The sequence below is a fragment of the Idiotropiscis lumnitzeri genome, chromosome 4, assembly GCF_059441095.1.
Source record: "Idiotropiscis lumnitzeri isolate Australia: NSW breed Sydney's pygmy pipehorse chromosome 4, RoL_Ilum_1.0, whole genome shotgun sequence".
Taxonomy (NCBI): Eukaryota; Metazoa; Chordata; class Actinopteri; order Syngnathiformes; family Syngnathidae; genus Idiotropiscis; species Idiotropiscis lumnitzeri.
Genome location: NC_142394.1, coordinates 16,751,842 through 16,766,492, shown reverse-complemented (window position 1 = coordinate 16,766,492; position 14,651 = coordinate 16,751,842). Strand labels below are relative to the sequence as shown.

The following is a 14,651-nucleotide window of genomic DNA, read 5'->3' as shown; positions in this document are numbered from 1 at the left end:
GAGGGAGGGGAGAACAGAGTGGAGCCCACAAACTGCTCAGCATCCTCGTGTTGAATATGAAAATATATTATAGTATAATGTGTTCAGTATGCAAGCTTGAAGGAAACCATATGAAAAAGATCCCAGACAAAGAGCTCTCTGTGTTCCAGCTGACCCTCCACCCCGCCCCATCCATCGTCTGTTTCATGAGTGAGATGAGGAGGGGAGCGGGGAGGGTGGTGTGTGTGCGGAGTCATATAGGAATCGAAAAAGAGGGCAGTCCACACTGCTACTGCCTCACACAGACAGACCCAGCAGAGTACAGGTGAGCTGCAGTGAGTGGACCAACACGCGCCTTAAAGCAATGAGTACTGCCCCTGCAGACCTCGTCACCTGCAGGCCGTTCCATTTATCTTCAGGGGGTAAGTTGTTATCTTTGTTTAGAGAGAGCAGACAGGCAGCTAATTGAAACAAAGGAGGGAAAGTTTAGAGGAGATGGTAAACATCTGGTTAGATGTTTTTCCCCCTCATTGGGGACTTGCAGGGTTCTTTGTCTCGCGACTGTGGCGCTGCGGTGCAGAACGGTCATGTTTGAACTGTGATGATAAGTTATTTAACATTAGGGGAACTGTGGACTATGTACAAACTATTATGCACCGTATGCACCTTGATAAACAGGAATTGAAATGGGTTGCTGCTAGGCATTATACATATATTTTTTTATTTTATTTTCACAGAATACTTTTAATGCATTTCATATATATATATATGGAAATGTGATTTCTGTCTTACAGTATCACTTCTAATAACATATTTCTCTGACACTTGTTACAAAGAATCCTTAAAGTACTGATAATACATTTTTTCAAAAAGTCCTTTACTTGATGTCTAACAGTTTTCAGGTCATCATGCCTCCCTCTCGGCAGTGGAACACACACACACACACACACACAACCCTCGAGTGCTAATCTTTGTTGCTTGAACTTTCCCACCTGTGACTAGCGGAGTGGAATGTGCGGCAAACTAGGTTATCCTTGGCTGATTTTCACCTCCACCCCCCTGCGTTATATCCTGAAAATAAAAAAATAATACTTAGATAACTCTTATCCTGTCATGTTTTAGTTGTCAGTCATCACCCAGCACAAGCTGAGGCACGTTGACCATCATGGCCCCCCATTAGTTATGAACCAGGAATGCCAGTTTTGGAGTACACTCAAAAATAAGTCCTCAGCTTGCCAAGAAGGCATTGAGGAGGTAAATTATAATAATAATAATAATGAAAAAAAGTTAATCATTTTTATCCCAAACGTTTTTTGGGTATGCACACGTGCGGTGTGCAGGAAAATACAATAAAAATAGCAGACATCTGACAGCACCTGAGGGTGTCAATTGTGTGCAGATGCCTCCCTGTAAACTTGTTAAGTGATTGCCTTCACGCCTTAGGGTAGTTCAAGCTACCCATATCACACCTCTAAATTCATATACATCCAACACAAGATTGAAGACATACATATCATATATGTACACATTAGAAGACTGATTACAGTTTATACGGTTGTCTGCATGTGGATGCTGCATCATTCACTGACAATGAACAGGAACACTGATTACGCTCTTAAGTGGTCTCCAGCGACTCACACTGTAAATGATATCCCCACCTCTAATCATGGAGGTCAACGAGTGACACAGGGAAGCGATGGAATTGCGGGTGAAAAGCACAGGTGGGCATGATAGAGCAACTTTTGAAGTTCTAGTTAATTGGTGGCAAGATAGAGGGAAAGGAGGGGGGGATGACATCAGATGTCAAGTATGAAAAGCACATACAGTACAATTAGCCGGGTGTGGAATTCTCAAGAAAGCTTTGAAGCAATGCCATACCAGGGCTATTAGGGAGCATAAGTGGACATGAGAATGCTAGAGAAAAAAAAAGATAATGTCATTCTTACAATGATATCCAGATCCATGGCACGTCTGTGAGACTCAAAGAGCTGTTGTCAGAGAGTCTAAACAGTACCAGCCTTCATCTGCTCTCACTCGGTTCCATCACGCCACTATGCGAAATTGTGGTGCTTTCTCGTTGCTGGGCACCGTTTTGTTTTGACTGTCTTCAAGGTTATTACGGCTAACACATTGCCGAATGCCTTTCCTTATTAATTCTCTGCTATCATCAAGGGTTGTGGTGCAGTCGCACAAACACAAAGCAATACTGGAAAGGCATTTAGACATAACAATGATTAAGTGACATTGTGTCACTATGGCGATTCATGGACAAAAACAAAGATGGTATTCAAAATCTTCAAGGAGAGTCAGATTAGGGGTACTTGGTTCACAATTTAGTCATGGCGAGTATATAAATTTAAAACCAGAATTCTTCATGATCACGCTAATAATTACATTTGTCAACTGTGGGCTTGTGCAGCCCTTCGAGACTCTTTTGATATTAAGGGCCTTATAAATAAACTTGACTGAATTTTGAATCAGTTGACTGTTAGTTAAAGAAAATTATTTTCAATTGGTAACTCCTTTCAATCTCAGTTAATACTTCTCTGACTGAACAGCTAAAAGTAAATGGGCAGAATATGATCCGTTAATGCCAGGTGTATAAACCATCTCTCTCTTGTTTTGCAGGTTACCTTGGAGAAGACATGCTTTCATGGAGGGATAAAAAAAACTTGCCTTTTTGCACTTCTGCGCCAGATTCCCCTCAAAGAGACTTTTAGTCTGAGCCAAATCAGGCTCAAGAAAACTAAAACATTTGCAAACTGGGAGAAAAATACAAATAAACAAAGCGAAGACAGACCCAAAGAGTTGCCGACCACAGTGTAACTCAATTTAAGATGATGGCTTCCTTTATTGCTCTTCAGTATTAATCCCAACTACACATACTTGCCCCTGTCATCTAGTGGGAAAAGAGCAGTCTGCTGTAAACACTTTGTTCGACTGTAATGTACAAAAGTAACACCGGATCCTTACATGATTGAACAGCTTCAATGCAAAGCCGTCTTTGGAATGACCTTTGCGGAGTGAAATGTTATTCCTCACATGCACCAAACAGCAGGAAACTGCCATATGCGCAGCTCCCTTTTCATGTCACACTGGAGTTATGATCGCCAAGATAAAGAGCAGATCTTTTTGCTGAAAGAAAAATAATCTGGGGGCTGGAGATTTGGATGTAGACAGAGAGAAGGCTTTGGTGACTGAAATAGCGGCGGAGGAAGAGCAACGTCTGGTGAAAAGAAACAGGAGAATTAGACAAGACTGGGCTGTTTCTCGGCTTTCCATGCCAAAATTGTGAATTTATTTTTTTTTTGTGGCAGTCGGCCAGTGGAACTCATTTGGGGGACGTTGCCGAGGCCCTAGAGGGAGGTCCGGTTAGATAGGGAATTATACTTGATGAAGACAAAACCCAGAGCTCACTTCTTTTTGACATTTTTCAGTCGACTACAAGAAAACACTTGGAAGGATTTGTGCCGAGAGCAGAGCCGCAGCCGTTTGTAGCCACTTGGAGAACTGAGCTACTTTCCTTGACACATTTTTTTCTTTTTCTCCCTGTATACCAGTGAGGACTAAAACTTTAACGGGGAGCTTTCATCCAACTGGGACGACGCATTTCTAGGACTTTTGCTTGGCCGTAGAAGAGTGATTTGAACTTGGGAGTAAAAATGGAGATGGAGAAGGGACACATGTCTTTGAGTAGAGGAGTGAGCTGGAGTCCTGGAGGAGTGACAAAAGCTATCCAGGCAGCACAATCCACCACTGTGGAGGAGTGCAACAAAACACATGAAACAATTGGACTCACCATGGAACAGATGAGCGGCAAAACAAGTGAGTGTTTATTCATCTGGTACTTTCCCAATAGGTGCTATGTGTCTTTAAATGTGGCGCGTTACGTTGGCGGGGGGGGAAGCCCGGAAGAAAGGGGTGGAAGACAAAGCGTCAGAAAACCAAAACGTTCCGCCTTCTGTGTAACTGGAGATGCCAAAATGCTCCATGAAACATCTGTTTCCATACAGTCAAATTCCGTGCAAGCCCGTTTGTAATGGAAATGTAATCAATAAAATATACAACGTGCTGACTGACAGCTGTGTCTGTCTAAGCCGCTTTAGCCCCTATGAAAAAAAAAAAAACATTGCGTTGTCAAATTAATTATTAATGAAAACAATGAATCATAGTTAGTGTCAATAACAATTCAATCAGAAGGATGCGACTTGATCATTTGTTTTCTGGGATGGTAAAATCACTTCCTTTGTTAACGATCATAGAAATTCATTTTCTCTATCCATATTACCTCGCATGGGTGTACCTAATATTATGGCCAGTAAGCGTATGTTGCATTTCCTTACACAGATCAACAAATGCAGTTTAAGAACATCTTAAAGTTGGCTACATCTCTGCACGAGACCTTTGACACAGAAACAGTATAGGGTTGGTTTTAACCGCTGGGCTCATCATTTAAATACCCCCCCCCCCGCCCCCATGGGATTCACCTGGGCTTTAGGTCACATTCAGTCCAGGAGATCCCAGGACCTCTGTTAATCCGTGTCTTTCCATACCGCTTCACACAACAGCCACTGGGGCCAGCGCTGTCATCCCACTCAGCCCACAGCCAGTGCCTGATGAAAGATAACATCCGACAGGGTAATCTGACCTTTGATACACAAAATGCAAGCTTAGCCCTCTGACTTTAAAATCCCCCTGCTGTGTGGGAGTTTTCTATTCCATGGAACGGAGGCTAAGGGGGACGGGACTGATAGCAGAGAGATGAGGTGGTGAAATTGGATGTGGTGAAAGTGGGTGTGGACGATTTGATATCATGGCTCAGTGCTTCAAGTTTTGTCTTCGCTACAGGACAGGAAATTCCTATCCCAGCGATTGCAGGTTGGAGTTTATGCCCACAGGGTTCAAAGAGGCCAGGCACTCAGGGAGAGAGCATAATAAACACACATACGGACAGGGAGGGGAGCAGGGGTCAGCCACTGGGGATCTGTGGTCTCAGTACACTAATCCATATGCACATAAATTGGAGTATCTTCCTTTCAAACGAGGGTCAGACACTTTTCTGCTTTCACTCCACATGAGACGGAGATGAGCTGCTCAATACTCGACACACAATTGTCGCTTCTCTTGAACTGTCAAAACAAAAGTCAGAGCTGGCATTCATAGTTCAAGTTTCTGGATAAGTCCTACTGTGTGTGTGTGTGTGTGTAGGGGTGTGCGTGTGTGTTTTTTTTTTTCTAAACAAAATTAAGTCGCATTAGAAGTCGTGCAACAGAGCTGCAGGCAGGCGGTGCAGGCTCCAGCTGCAAACACCCGCCCTCTCTGTGTGCTGCTGGACTTGCTAAGAAAAGGAAATTGGAGCTTGTGCCACACTACAGAAAGGGAAAGGGGTGTGTGAGGCCAGCAGATGCAGTTCAGTGGAAAACTCTTTGGGACGTACAAAACGGCGGAGCTCTGAATGTGACAGGGGAGAGGTAAGAGAGAAAATCATTCGCGCTAGGAGAAACTGCACAAACGTGTTTGCTGATTTAAACTTATGTTGTAAAGAAATGCGACCTCATAATATGCAGTTTGCTAATTTGATGAGCTGTATTGTCCCAAAATGGTTTTTGATTATTATAAATCTTACGTTCAGTAATATTTAAATGTAATACAGTTGATCCTACATTATGTAAATTAATATATTCATTCTGTTTCCTTGTTGTAAAAGTTTTAATCACTGTCACCTTAGTAGATTAACCTACTTTGCTTGATATAAATAACAAGAAACCAAAACGTACTTTTAGTTCTTAGGGTGGGTAGAATTTATTTTGAGAAGCTGTTCATGATGTGAATATCACGTGCCTGGATTTGCACCTGCATGTTACCTGATAACTAATCTGGCTCTCACTAGAGGCAAATGTTTACAGTGAGGACATTTCATTTCAAGCTTCACTGCTCCGGCATATTCCGCAGGCTGAAATTATTCAAAGTTAGTGCCTAATAAATAAAAGTCATTTCGGGGACCAACAGATAGCCTTAAAAAGAGCTCCTGAGCCCAAGTTCAAATCTTAATAAACCATATAAATACTTTTATATAATTTCAATTTCCAACAAAAAAGTGTTTCGTTCTTAATATTCTTCATCACTCAAGAGCATTTAACTGGAGAATCAATTACGGATATATATAATATATTCACTTTTCGTCTGTGACCGTGAAAGCTATAAATGACGTGTTATGCCAATCTGTAACTATTTTGAACGACACATAATTCCTTTAAATAATGTAGCTGTTAGAAAAAAATCAACGTACGGAACAAAGAATGAGTCATGGTTCCTTCCAGTTGTCATGGGAACCTCCTGAAGGGACATGACATTAACTTCCACCAGTCACAATTACATGAATGAGATGAATAATTTATAACAAGTGACCAGAAACAGTAATTATCATTTGAACCCACATTATTCATCACCTTATACCATTTGGGGAGGTTACCTTCCATACACTTATTAACTATTTTTATGATTTTATTTTAAAATGAGAATTCTTTAATGTATAGTGTTTACTGACAGCAATTAACAGAGTTATGAAACTTGAGATAGGAAAAATTGTCGCGTTAGACTTCGAGTAAAGTGTTGCAGTTGAAAGCAGTCATGCTGGAAGTTGAAGCAGGGGGTTTTCTCCACAGTGGAAGAATGCTCAGGGAGGGACTTGACCAGATTGCAGAGGAAATAACTTTGCTGCTTGGAATGAAACTCTTAAGCTCAGAAAGCAAACCATAATTTCAAGCAGAAGCATGCTGAATACTATAATTTTTAAGCATCACAAAGCAAATGGACTCTAGTGGCCTTTTAATTCTGGTCAATAAAGTTAAACTTGTGGTTTATTTTGAAATCACTTGATCATGCCTTTCTTTCATATTTATAAGAGTAGTCTCGTGAGATTTAATTCGATGCATGGGAGTTGTCTCTGTTTAAATATTTGATTACATCATTACCATTAATCAACTATATCTGAAGATGACAATTATTTTCCTTATACTCACCAAAGCCCCCCCCCTTTTTTTTCTTTCGCCTGCCAGATCTAACCAGGAGCGTCAGCCTATCTGAGAAGGAGCTAAAGGAGGCCCGCCAGAGGAGTCACATCATTGCTGCTCAGCTCACTGTCCCGTCCAGCTCCAGCTCCAGAGGCGTGCAACTCTTCAACCGGCGTAAGCAGAGGGTCAGCGCCTTTACACTGGAAAGCAGTGGAGTGCGGTCGAAGGAGGACATAACCGGAAATGCGAAACTCAACCCGACATGTAGCAAACTAACATGGGCAGAGAGAAGTCGTGAGGAAAAGGACAAAGACTTGAACGACAAGAATTGCACTAGTAGCCCACTATTTGTGCCTATTGGGAGTATACAAGCAACAGGTGATAACATGGAGCAACAAGGTGAACATTATGTTAAAGAAAACGTCACTGAGCCCAGTACTATCCAAGAAAGGCATTTCCTCCCGGTAAAAGAAATATATGAGCAGGAGGAGGAGGAAAAGGATGCAGTCTACAAAGAACTTGAGGGCAAAGTCCTGGATGAACTTGCACCTGAAAGAGAAAATACTAATCCAATTGCAATGAGTCTTATGGAGAGTGAGGCAGTGATAAATGGAGCTCATACGGTATCAGCTTCTCTTGAAAAGCTTTCAAATGGCTGCCATGGACCTCCGATGACCGCTGTGACTACATCAAAGCAGACCACGATCATCAATCGAACTGCAAGGCCGTTTTTCTCACCACTGACAGTGCAGTCTCAAGAGGCAGGCAGTCCTGTCATGGACGACCTCCCTGCTCGTTCTGCTTTCATGGCTCCCCAGCTAGAGGCAGTTTCTCCTCCGCCACCTCCAGCGTATCCCACACCTCCCCTACCAGCCTTCACAAACAAGCCTCCAAAGACCGATTACTTCAGTCCTCCCGTTTCATCTCCCACTAATCCTCCACCAACGCCTGCCTTTACCGTATCTCAGAACGCCGCCACACCCCTTCCCCATTACGGACCCCCAACAGCCCCAAAGCCTTCTTCCTTCGTTCCTGAGCGTTTTTCAGAAAGGAAGTCGACGCCACCGATAAAAACCGGATTACTCGAAGATAGTGCTGCCAAACGACCAACGAAAAAGTCAATGTTCACGTTCAAAGAGAAGAAGGTTGTAGCGCCGAACCCTGAGCTCCTTTCTTTAGTGCAAGGGGTGGATGAAAAGAAGAAAAATAGGCAAAGATCTGTCCCTGAGCCCACATCTGAGGAGGAGTTACTTGCGCTGGGGGCAGAAGCATCCAACTTCCTCGCCAAAGAGGAAGACAGGGCTGAAGAAGCCAACGCCCCAGAGTGGACCTCCTGCCTGAAGAGTTCCAGAACCTATGCAAGGGTCGAACATAAACCGGAACAGACCCTCAATGATGCATCGGGAAAAGGCGCAGATCTCTTTACCAAGCGCAAGTCCAGAATGGAGAAATATGTCGTTGAGAATCAGAATGCAGGTCACCATATTAGATCGCCTTCTCCAACAATGTCTTTGCCACCATCTTGGGTTTACCCATCAAATATGCCGGGTCGGGTCAAAGCTATTGCGAAAAACTCGGACATGTGCGCTCAACTTGCACTAAACATGAAAGCCCAACAAACTGCCAAGCCCAAACCAAAACCAACGGCATCAGCAACACAAGTTCAAGAAACACCTCCTCTTGAGAACGGTTGCTCCAAGATAGAGATGGACCTCTCAAGACACAAACCCTACCAGCTTAACTCGTCACTCTTCATTCTTAAACCAGTCAAGGACCCGTTGAGTACGCTACCGAAAGGAGCCCCACAAGCCAAGAGCGAGATGTCCCCCCAGTCTTTTTCTCGACAGACTTCCTTACCTAACAACCCTGCCGCTTTCTTTCGCAACCGGTCTCAGTCTCCTCAGCTTCCTGTCAACTCCATCACAAGAGTAGAGTATCCATCAAATCCAGCTTGTGGGAAGCCATCAACTGCTTTTTCTCCTCGGCTGGGGATTCAGGCACCAAGGCCAAGATTTTCTGCCAAGAAAGCGGGGATTGAAGCACAGGTGTGGAAGCCTTTTATCTTTTAAGAACTTTTATGCGGTAACGTGATGATTGCCAAACTTTTTTGGGCGAAACATTTGAACCATTTTTCTCTTTTCCCTGAAACCTTCCCGTGCTTCTTCATCTTCCTCTCCCTTTGCGTTCTTTAACACATTAAATTTGTTCCTCTTTACGAGGAAGTCGCTGATTTCCTCAGATAACATCGACGGCATTAACCTGAATAAAAATAAAAATGCGTGTTAACGTGATGAGTTTTCGTGGCCGATGCTGCAAGGCATTCTCGCACCAAAATGCCTCCTTCTTGAGTCTCTAAATAAAATGAAGAACAACTTGACTTTGCCTCTTTCACACTGTGTGTTTTAGTTATATGAGGAGCAGGGTGATGCTGTTCCACAGCACTTTGACCGATTCGGCATCTGCTTTATGAGCTGCAATTTGCAATATAATGCTTCTCGCTGAAGTGAAAACGCAGCCATAGGATTCCTTTTATGTCTTTGTATCTTAAGGGTAAATTGCTCTGCTCACCACCATTTTTTTACTCCAAATTTTGCTGCATACTTGGATTCTTTGATGTTTGCCATCTGCAGACTGCATGCTAATTTGCTTCCAGGACCTGCATCGACATTATTTTCATGACTTCAAGCAGCAATTCCACAATTGTTTGTTCAAAGGAAACAATCGGTCATTGGTAATTCTGTCCACAGAGTTTGCACGTCTGTTTCACTTCAGAAACCTTCATTCACGTTCTGTTCTAATTGTGTTTTCGCTCAATCACTTCTTCTCTGATTAAAGCTTTATGTGTTCACTCATCTGTGACCTCCTCCTCCTTTTCCTAATTTCATATTTGACTTTCACTTTTAATGTAGTTACAACGTTCCTGGCTTTCTTGCTGGCTGCAAACATTTGATCATAATAAATAAATAATACGACTCTGATAATCGTACATATAAATCTCGGCATCAACACCTTTCATAACATGACGTGTGAAATTATATTTTAAATTTAAAATGATCACTTCGATATCTGTTACACAATCTTGTATGGTCTTACTGTTAATGAAGTGCTCAGATATTTAAAAAAAATGAATTCAATTTTTCAAAAACAAATACTCACTTTTCACAATGAGCTGAAGTAGTCTTCACATTATTATTACACTGAGATGTTAAGAGAGCATTTATTAACGTGTTCATTGGGGGTGCTTACATGTTCAGCCAAGTCACCTCAAATCCCTGCTCGCAAAGGCCATTCGTATTCTGAGTAACCTGAGAGCGGCACATAAAACTAGGTCGACATGGGCTATTGGCCAGGCGTGGCACAAACACATGCAGAGGATTAAAATTCATCACTATGACCTTAATGCCACTGTGATTATAATAAATATCATTTAGGCTGAAGAGAATGCCTCTATTTAAAAAGGCATGTGTTGTTTCCCTTGTATCTCTTTCGGGAGCTAGTAACGCACAAAATAAACAATGAAGCTGAGTATGTGCTACTGCCAAATTGGCCAGCTATTGTATTCTATGAAGGATTGCAGAGTAAAAAGCTATATTTGTTATGCTCCAACAGAAACCAAAGGAACCCGATGCAACTGAACCCCCCAGCGAGACTCGATTGGGCCTCACAAGGAAGTTCAGCAGCCCTGACTGTCTTGCCAGTGCAACGTGGACGTCCGGTCTTCAAACTAAGAGTCCCTCCGCAACCATCTCCAGCCGATCAGTTACATCACCCATTCCGTTTTCAAGGGTTCTAAGATGCCAATCTCCAATGAGCAGCCAAAATATCCAGCTTTCTACAGTTTCATCATCTTCCATAACCAGGCCATTACAGACCTCTACATCCACATCTCCATGCTCCCCGCCTTGGCGTACAAGATGCCAGTCCCCAGTGGCCGCCCCAAATATCCAATCATCCACCAATTCCTCTGTTCATGATTTCAGATTCCAATCGTCCAATTCCTCTCGTTCGCTACCGTGGGGTTCAAGATGCCAGTCCCCGGGAGTCAATCTGCAGTTGTCAAATCCTTCACACATTTCCTCCAAAACATCCACTAACACCTCCCCACTCTCTCCGCCATGGGGATCAAGGTGCCAGTCTCCCATGGTGGGCATGAGTACCGAGAATTCCACCCTCTCCTCACTTTCTTCTTCCAGACCTTTTCAAGCATCCACAACTGCACCTCACCGTTCTCCTCCTTGGAGTCCACGGTGTCTGTCACCGACGGGAATCCAGACTGTCCATTCTTCTGCTATTTCCACTAACAAACTTTCCAAAACACCAACAACCACTTCTCCTGTCTCGCCACCTTGGGGCTCACGTTCCCAATCTCCTGCTCTTTCTCATACCAGTTTGTCTTTCGCTTCTACTCACCGTCTGTCCATATCCTCTGCCTCCTCTCCTGTTCCGCTACCCAAGGACAGTCGCTGCATGTCCCCAATAAATAATAACTTTGACTCCAAGGCCAACCATCGAATGCTGGCAAAGAACATCATCAATGCAGCCAAACGTAAAAACAGCCCCTCTCCAGGGGCATTGAGTGGTCACAGCTTGCCTATCTCACCTGTGGGATATTCCCACCACGGCTTTGACTGCAAACCATTCCAGTCACAACCGCTGGGCGGCCAGTCACCTCCTTTCACCAGTCCTCCGCCAACTCCCACACGGCGGATCTGCTCTCCCGTAAGGCTCTACAACACACGCTCCCTGACTGACTCTGATGCGTCCATTGAGTCCGAGGACTCGGGCCTGCGGTCACCTGGCATACATTCTTACAACACCTGTCCCCGTGGTTGGGGCGGCAGTCTGAGGGTGAAAAAAGGCACCATCTCTACTGACCTGTGAGGTTGTAGCAAACTTGAGTTTTTCATTCGCATTGTAAACGGAGATCTTGAACCATCAAAATTCTTGATTCATAATGCAATTAGTATCTGATGTGACTTATGGCGTTATAATGACAAGAACAAGCTTTTTACATAAACAGTTGTGGTAGCTTGTACGCTTCTGACATACTAAAAGGGCAAATTAACCAAAGATGTTTTTGTTTTTTTTACTTCACTTTGAATGAATGTTAAGTCGCACAACAAGCATACCTTGGCTTTCATAGCTGATTAGCAATGATTGATTGTAGCTTTTTGCATGTTATAATCATTGTTTACTGGTCAAAACATAAAACACTCCAACTTTATTGACGACCACATGGATTATTAATGCTCATAATAATCGTTAATCACACTATCACACATGGCTGCAGCGTTTGTCACAGATTGCTATAATAATTCATGTCAAATTGCAATACATAGTGCAATACTCAGTGTAACATAGTGTATATATGTTGCTTTATATTGCATTTGTTGAAGTGAATGTAAACTTTACAGAGACAGAAAAGGGAGTGGGGGGGTAATGTGATGTCGCATTGTTACATCTATTCAATCAAATGATTTCCCAAACGTTTAATTGGTAATGCAACTTGGGTATTTTACCAAACATCCTTGATCAGCTTTTGGAATATCAACTAGCAAATGATTGTTCTTTCGTCCCTTTTTTTAATAGGGTGAAAGAACCTCTCTGGATGTTGTGGACCGTTATTAATGTGCCATTGTCATATAGAGCATATTCATGTTTCCCGGAGGTCTGTATGAATGTAGCTCAACTTTGATGGAATTAATGTTCACTCTCTCACCAGCACCTCAGATGGTTGCAGTTAAAAAGTGGTTTCAATACAGTCACCAACAAATTGCCCATAGGAAACAATCAATTACATTCTCAAAATTTAAGATCAATCAACATCAATTAAGTAATTATAATGCCCATTCCTAATATTCATGTTGATAAAAGCCAATATTTTGTTTGGCTGATCACATTGTTAAAGACAATTAGTATGCATATTTTTGCTAACTATGAGGAACACATTTTGCAATGTTACATGTTAATCTAAGACTATGTGAAAAAGATTATTGAAATGTAATTTGAATACAGAGTACATTCAGGATTTTTTTTCTTTTCATCCCAAAGCATAATGAATCGATTTCAGTCTTGATTGTCTCCAAATAGTGTTTCGTACAATCCAGTTAATTGCCAAAATGAATATAATTGGTTGTGGCTTTCGAATCAACACCTTCTGCTTTGAGCGGGGATCCTAAAAGCTCCCCTTTCACCATCTCGTCTTGTCCCTTCATGTGTCAGCAAACACAGCACATCACCGACTTGAGTTTTTTTGAGAGGCACGGGACACCTGCTTGGTGTTGACCTTCAACAGGATTAAACCTGTCACTGTCAATGGATTGGTTTCAGCATGACTCTGGACAGGCCAACCTCTGCTGACACCCTTGATCTAGACTTTCGCGAGCATTCCTTTTTTGAGGGCTCTGTGATGCAATTGCATTTTTACACAATTAACATTCCATACATGCATGACTTCTGCAAATCAATGAATAATAAAGTGGTGACACACAAGTAAAGCTTTGTAGTGTTATTTCTCTGCAAAAGACCATTTGTAAATCAATTTGTGGAAAATACCCCAGTATCTAATGTCATTTAAGATGAACGGAGGTTCAAACATCTATGGCATTTAAATGTATTCTAGTGAGCTATACCTTTAAGACATTGGTTACAAAGTTTTTCTTTTACTGCAGACTTCAAGCAGTTAATCCAATTTAATCTGGGCCATTACAGGTTCTGAAGGCCTTTGATAGCCCCTTAATTATCTAATGAATCAGGTTGGAATAATTGGACACAGATGAAAACCTACAATTTGCCACTATCAATTAGCCAAATGGGAATATAATGTCCATACAGCAACCTAGAAATTGACCTCACACTCCCTGGCGTCCATTTTAATTTGAAAGTTGTTTACATACTTTGTGAAAGGTGCATTGCCAAAATGTGAGCCTCCGGGGTCCAAACGCAAATTTATCTCAGGTTCCGAGACTGCCACCTATAGGACATTAGACAGAAGTTCAAATGACGAAACAGGTCCTGAAGTTCCTCAAGTTCAACTACCACCTCGGGTAGTATAAAAGTGCTAATATATAACAGGACGTCTATCCTCCGTAGTCTTTACACAATATTATTACAATGGTCTTATTAGTGAATTATATAAGAATGGTTAATTAATAATATATAATAATACCGAAATTACAGCGATATATTATGATTAGGTCTTTAATTGCAATTTATTGTTTAGATTATCATCGGGATTCACTTCCCCAAATCCCGACGGGTAAAAAAAAAATATATGCAATATATACAAGGACCTCTCTGTATTACTGACTCATCCGTCCATTTTCTATTCCACGTGTCCTCATCAGGGCGGTGTATACGGTGAAATGAAATATGAATGTGCAATTCATATCCCACCCAAGCATCACACCGGGTGCCACGAAAACTCGAAGTTTCGCCTGTTCCGAGTTCCTTAATAAAAACGGGAAGAAACGGAAATTAGTCATTGGAAAGTGAATGTGTCAAGTGAGACACAAGAGGCCGCTATTGAGGTCAAAAAGGCTAACGAGAGGTCAGTGTATTATTTTGCCCGCGTGGAACACAAACAGGCAGGGATGAAAGACATTTTCTACAGGGCTTCAGTGCCGTTTATTAAATTGATTAGTTTCCTCCCTGGGGATG

General features: G+C 42.3%; 1 protein-coding gene across 1 annotated transcript; it reads left to right on the top strand.

The window, feature by feature from the left end:
• The first annotated feature begins 265 nt into the window (after positions 1-265).
• On the top strand, positions 266-13,489 carry synpo (synaptopodin). Its single transcript, XM_088294773.1, has 4 exons — positions 266-401; positions 2,608-3,804; positions 7,038-9,037; positions 10,602-13,489. Exons 2-4 carry the CDS (start codon positions 3,642-3,644, stop codon positions 11,871-11,873), a joined length of 3,435 nt encoding a protein of 1,144 aa, XP_088150899.1. The 5' UTR covers positions 266-401; positions 2,608-3,641; the 3' UTR covers positions 11,874-13,489.
• Positions 13,490-14,651: the final 1,162 nt, after the last annotated feature.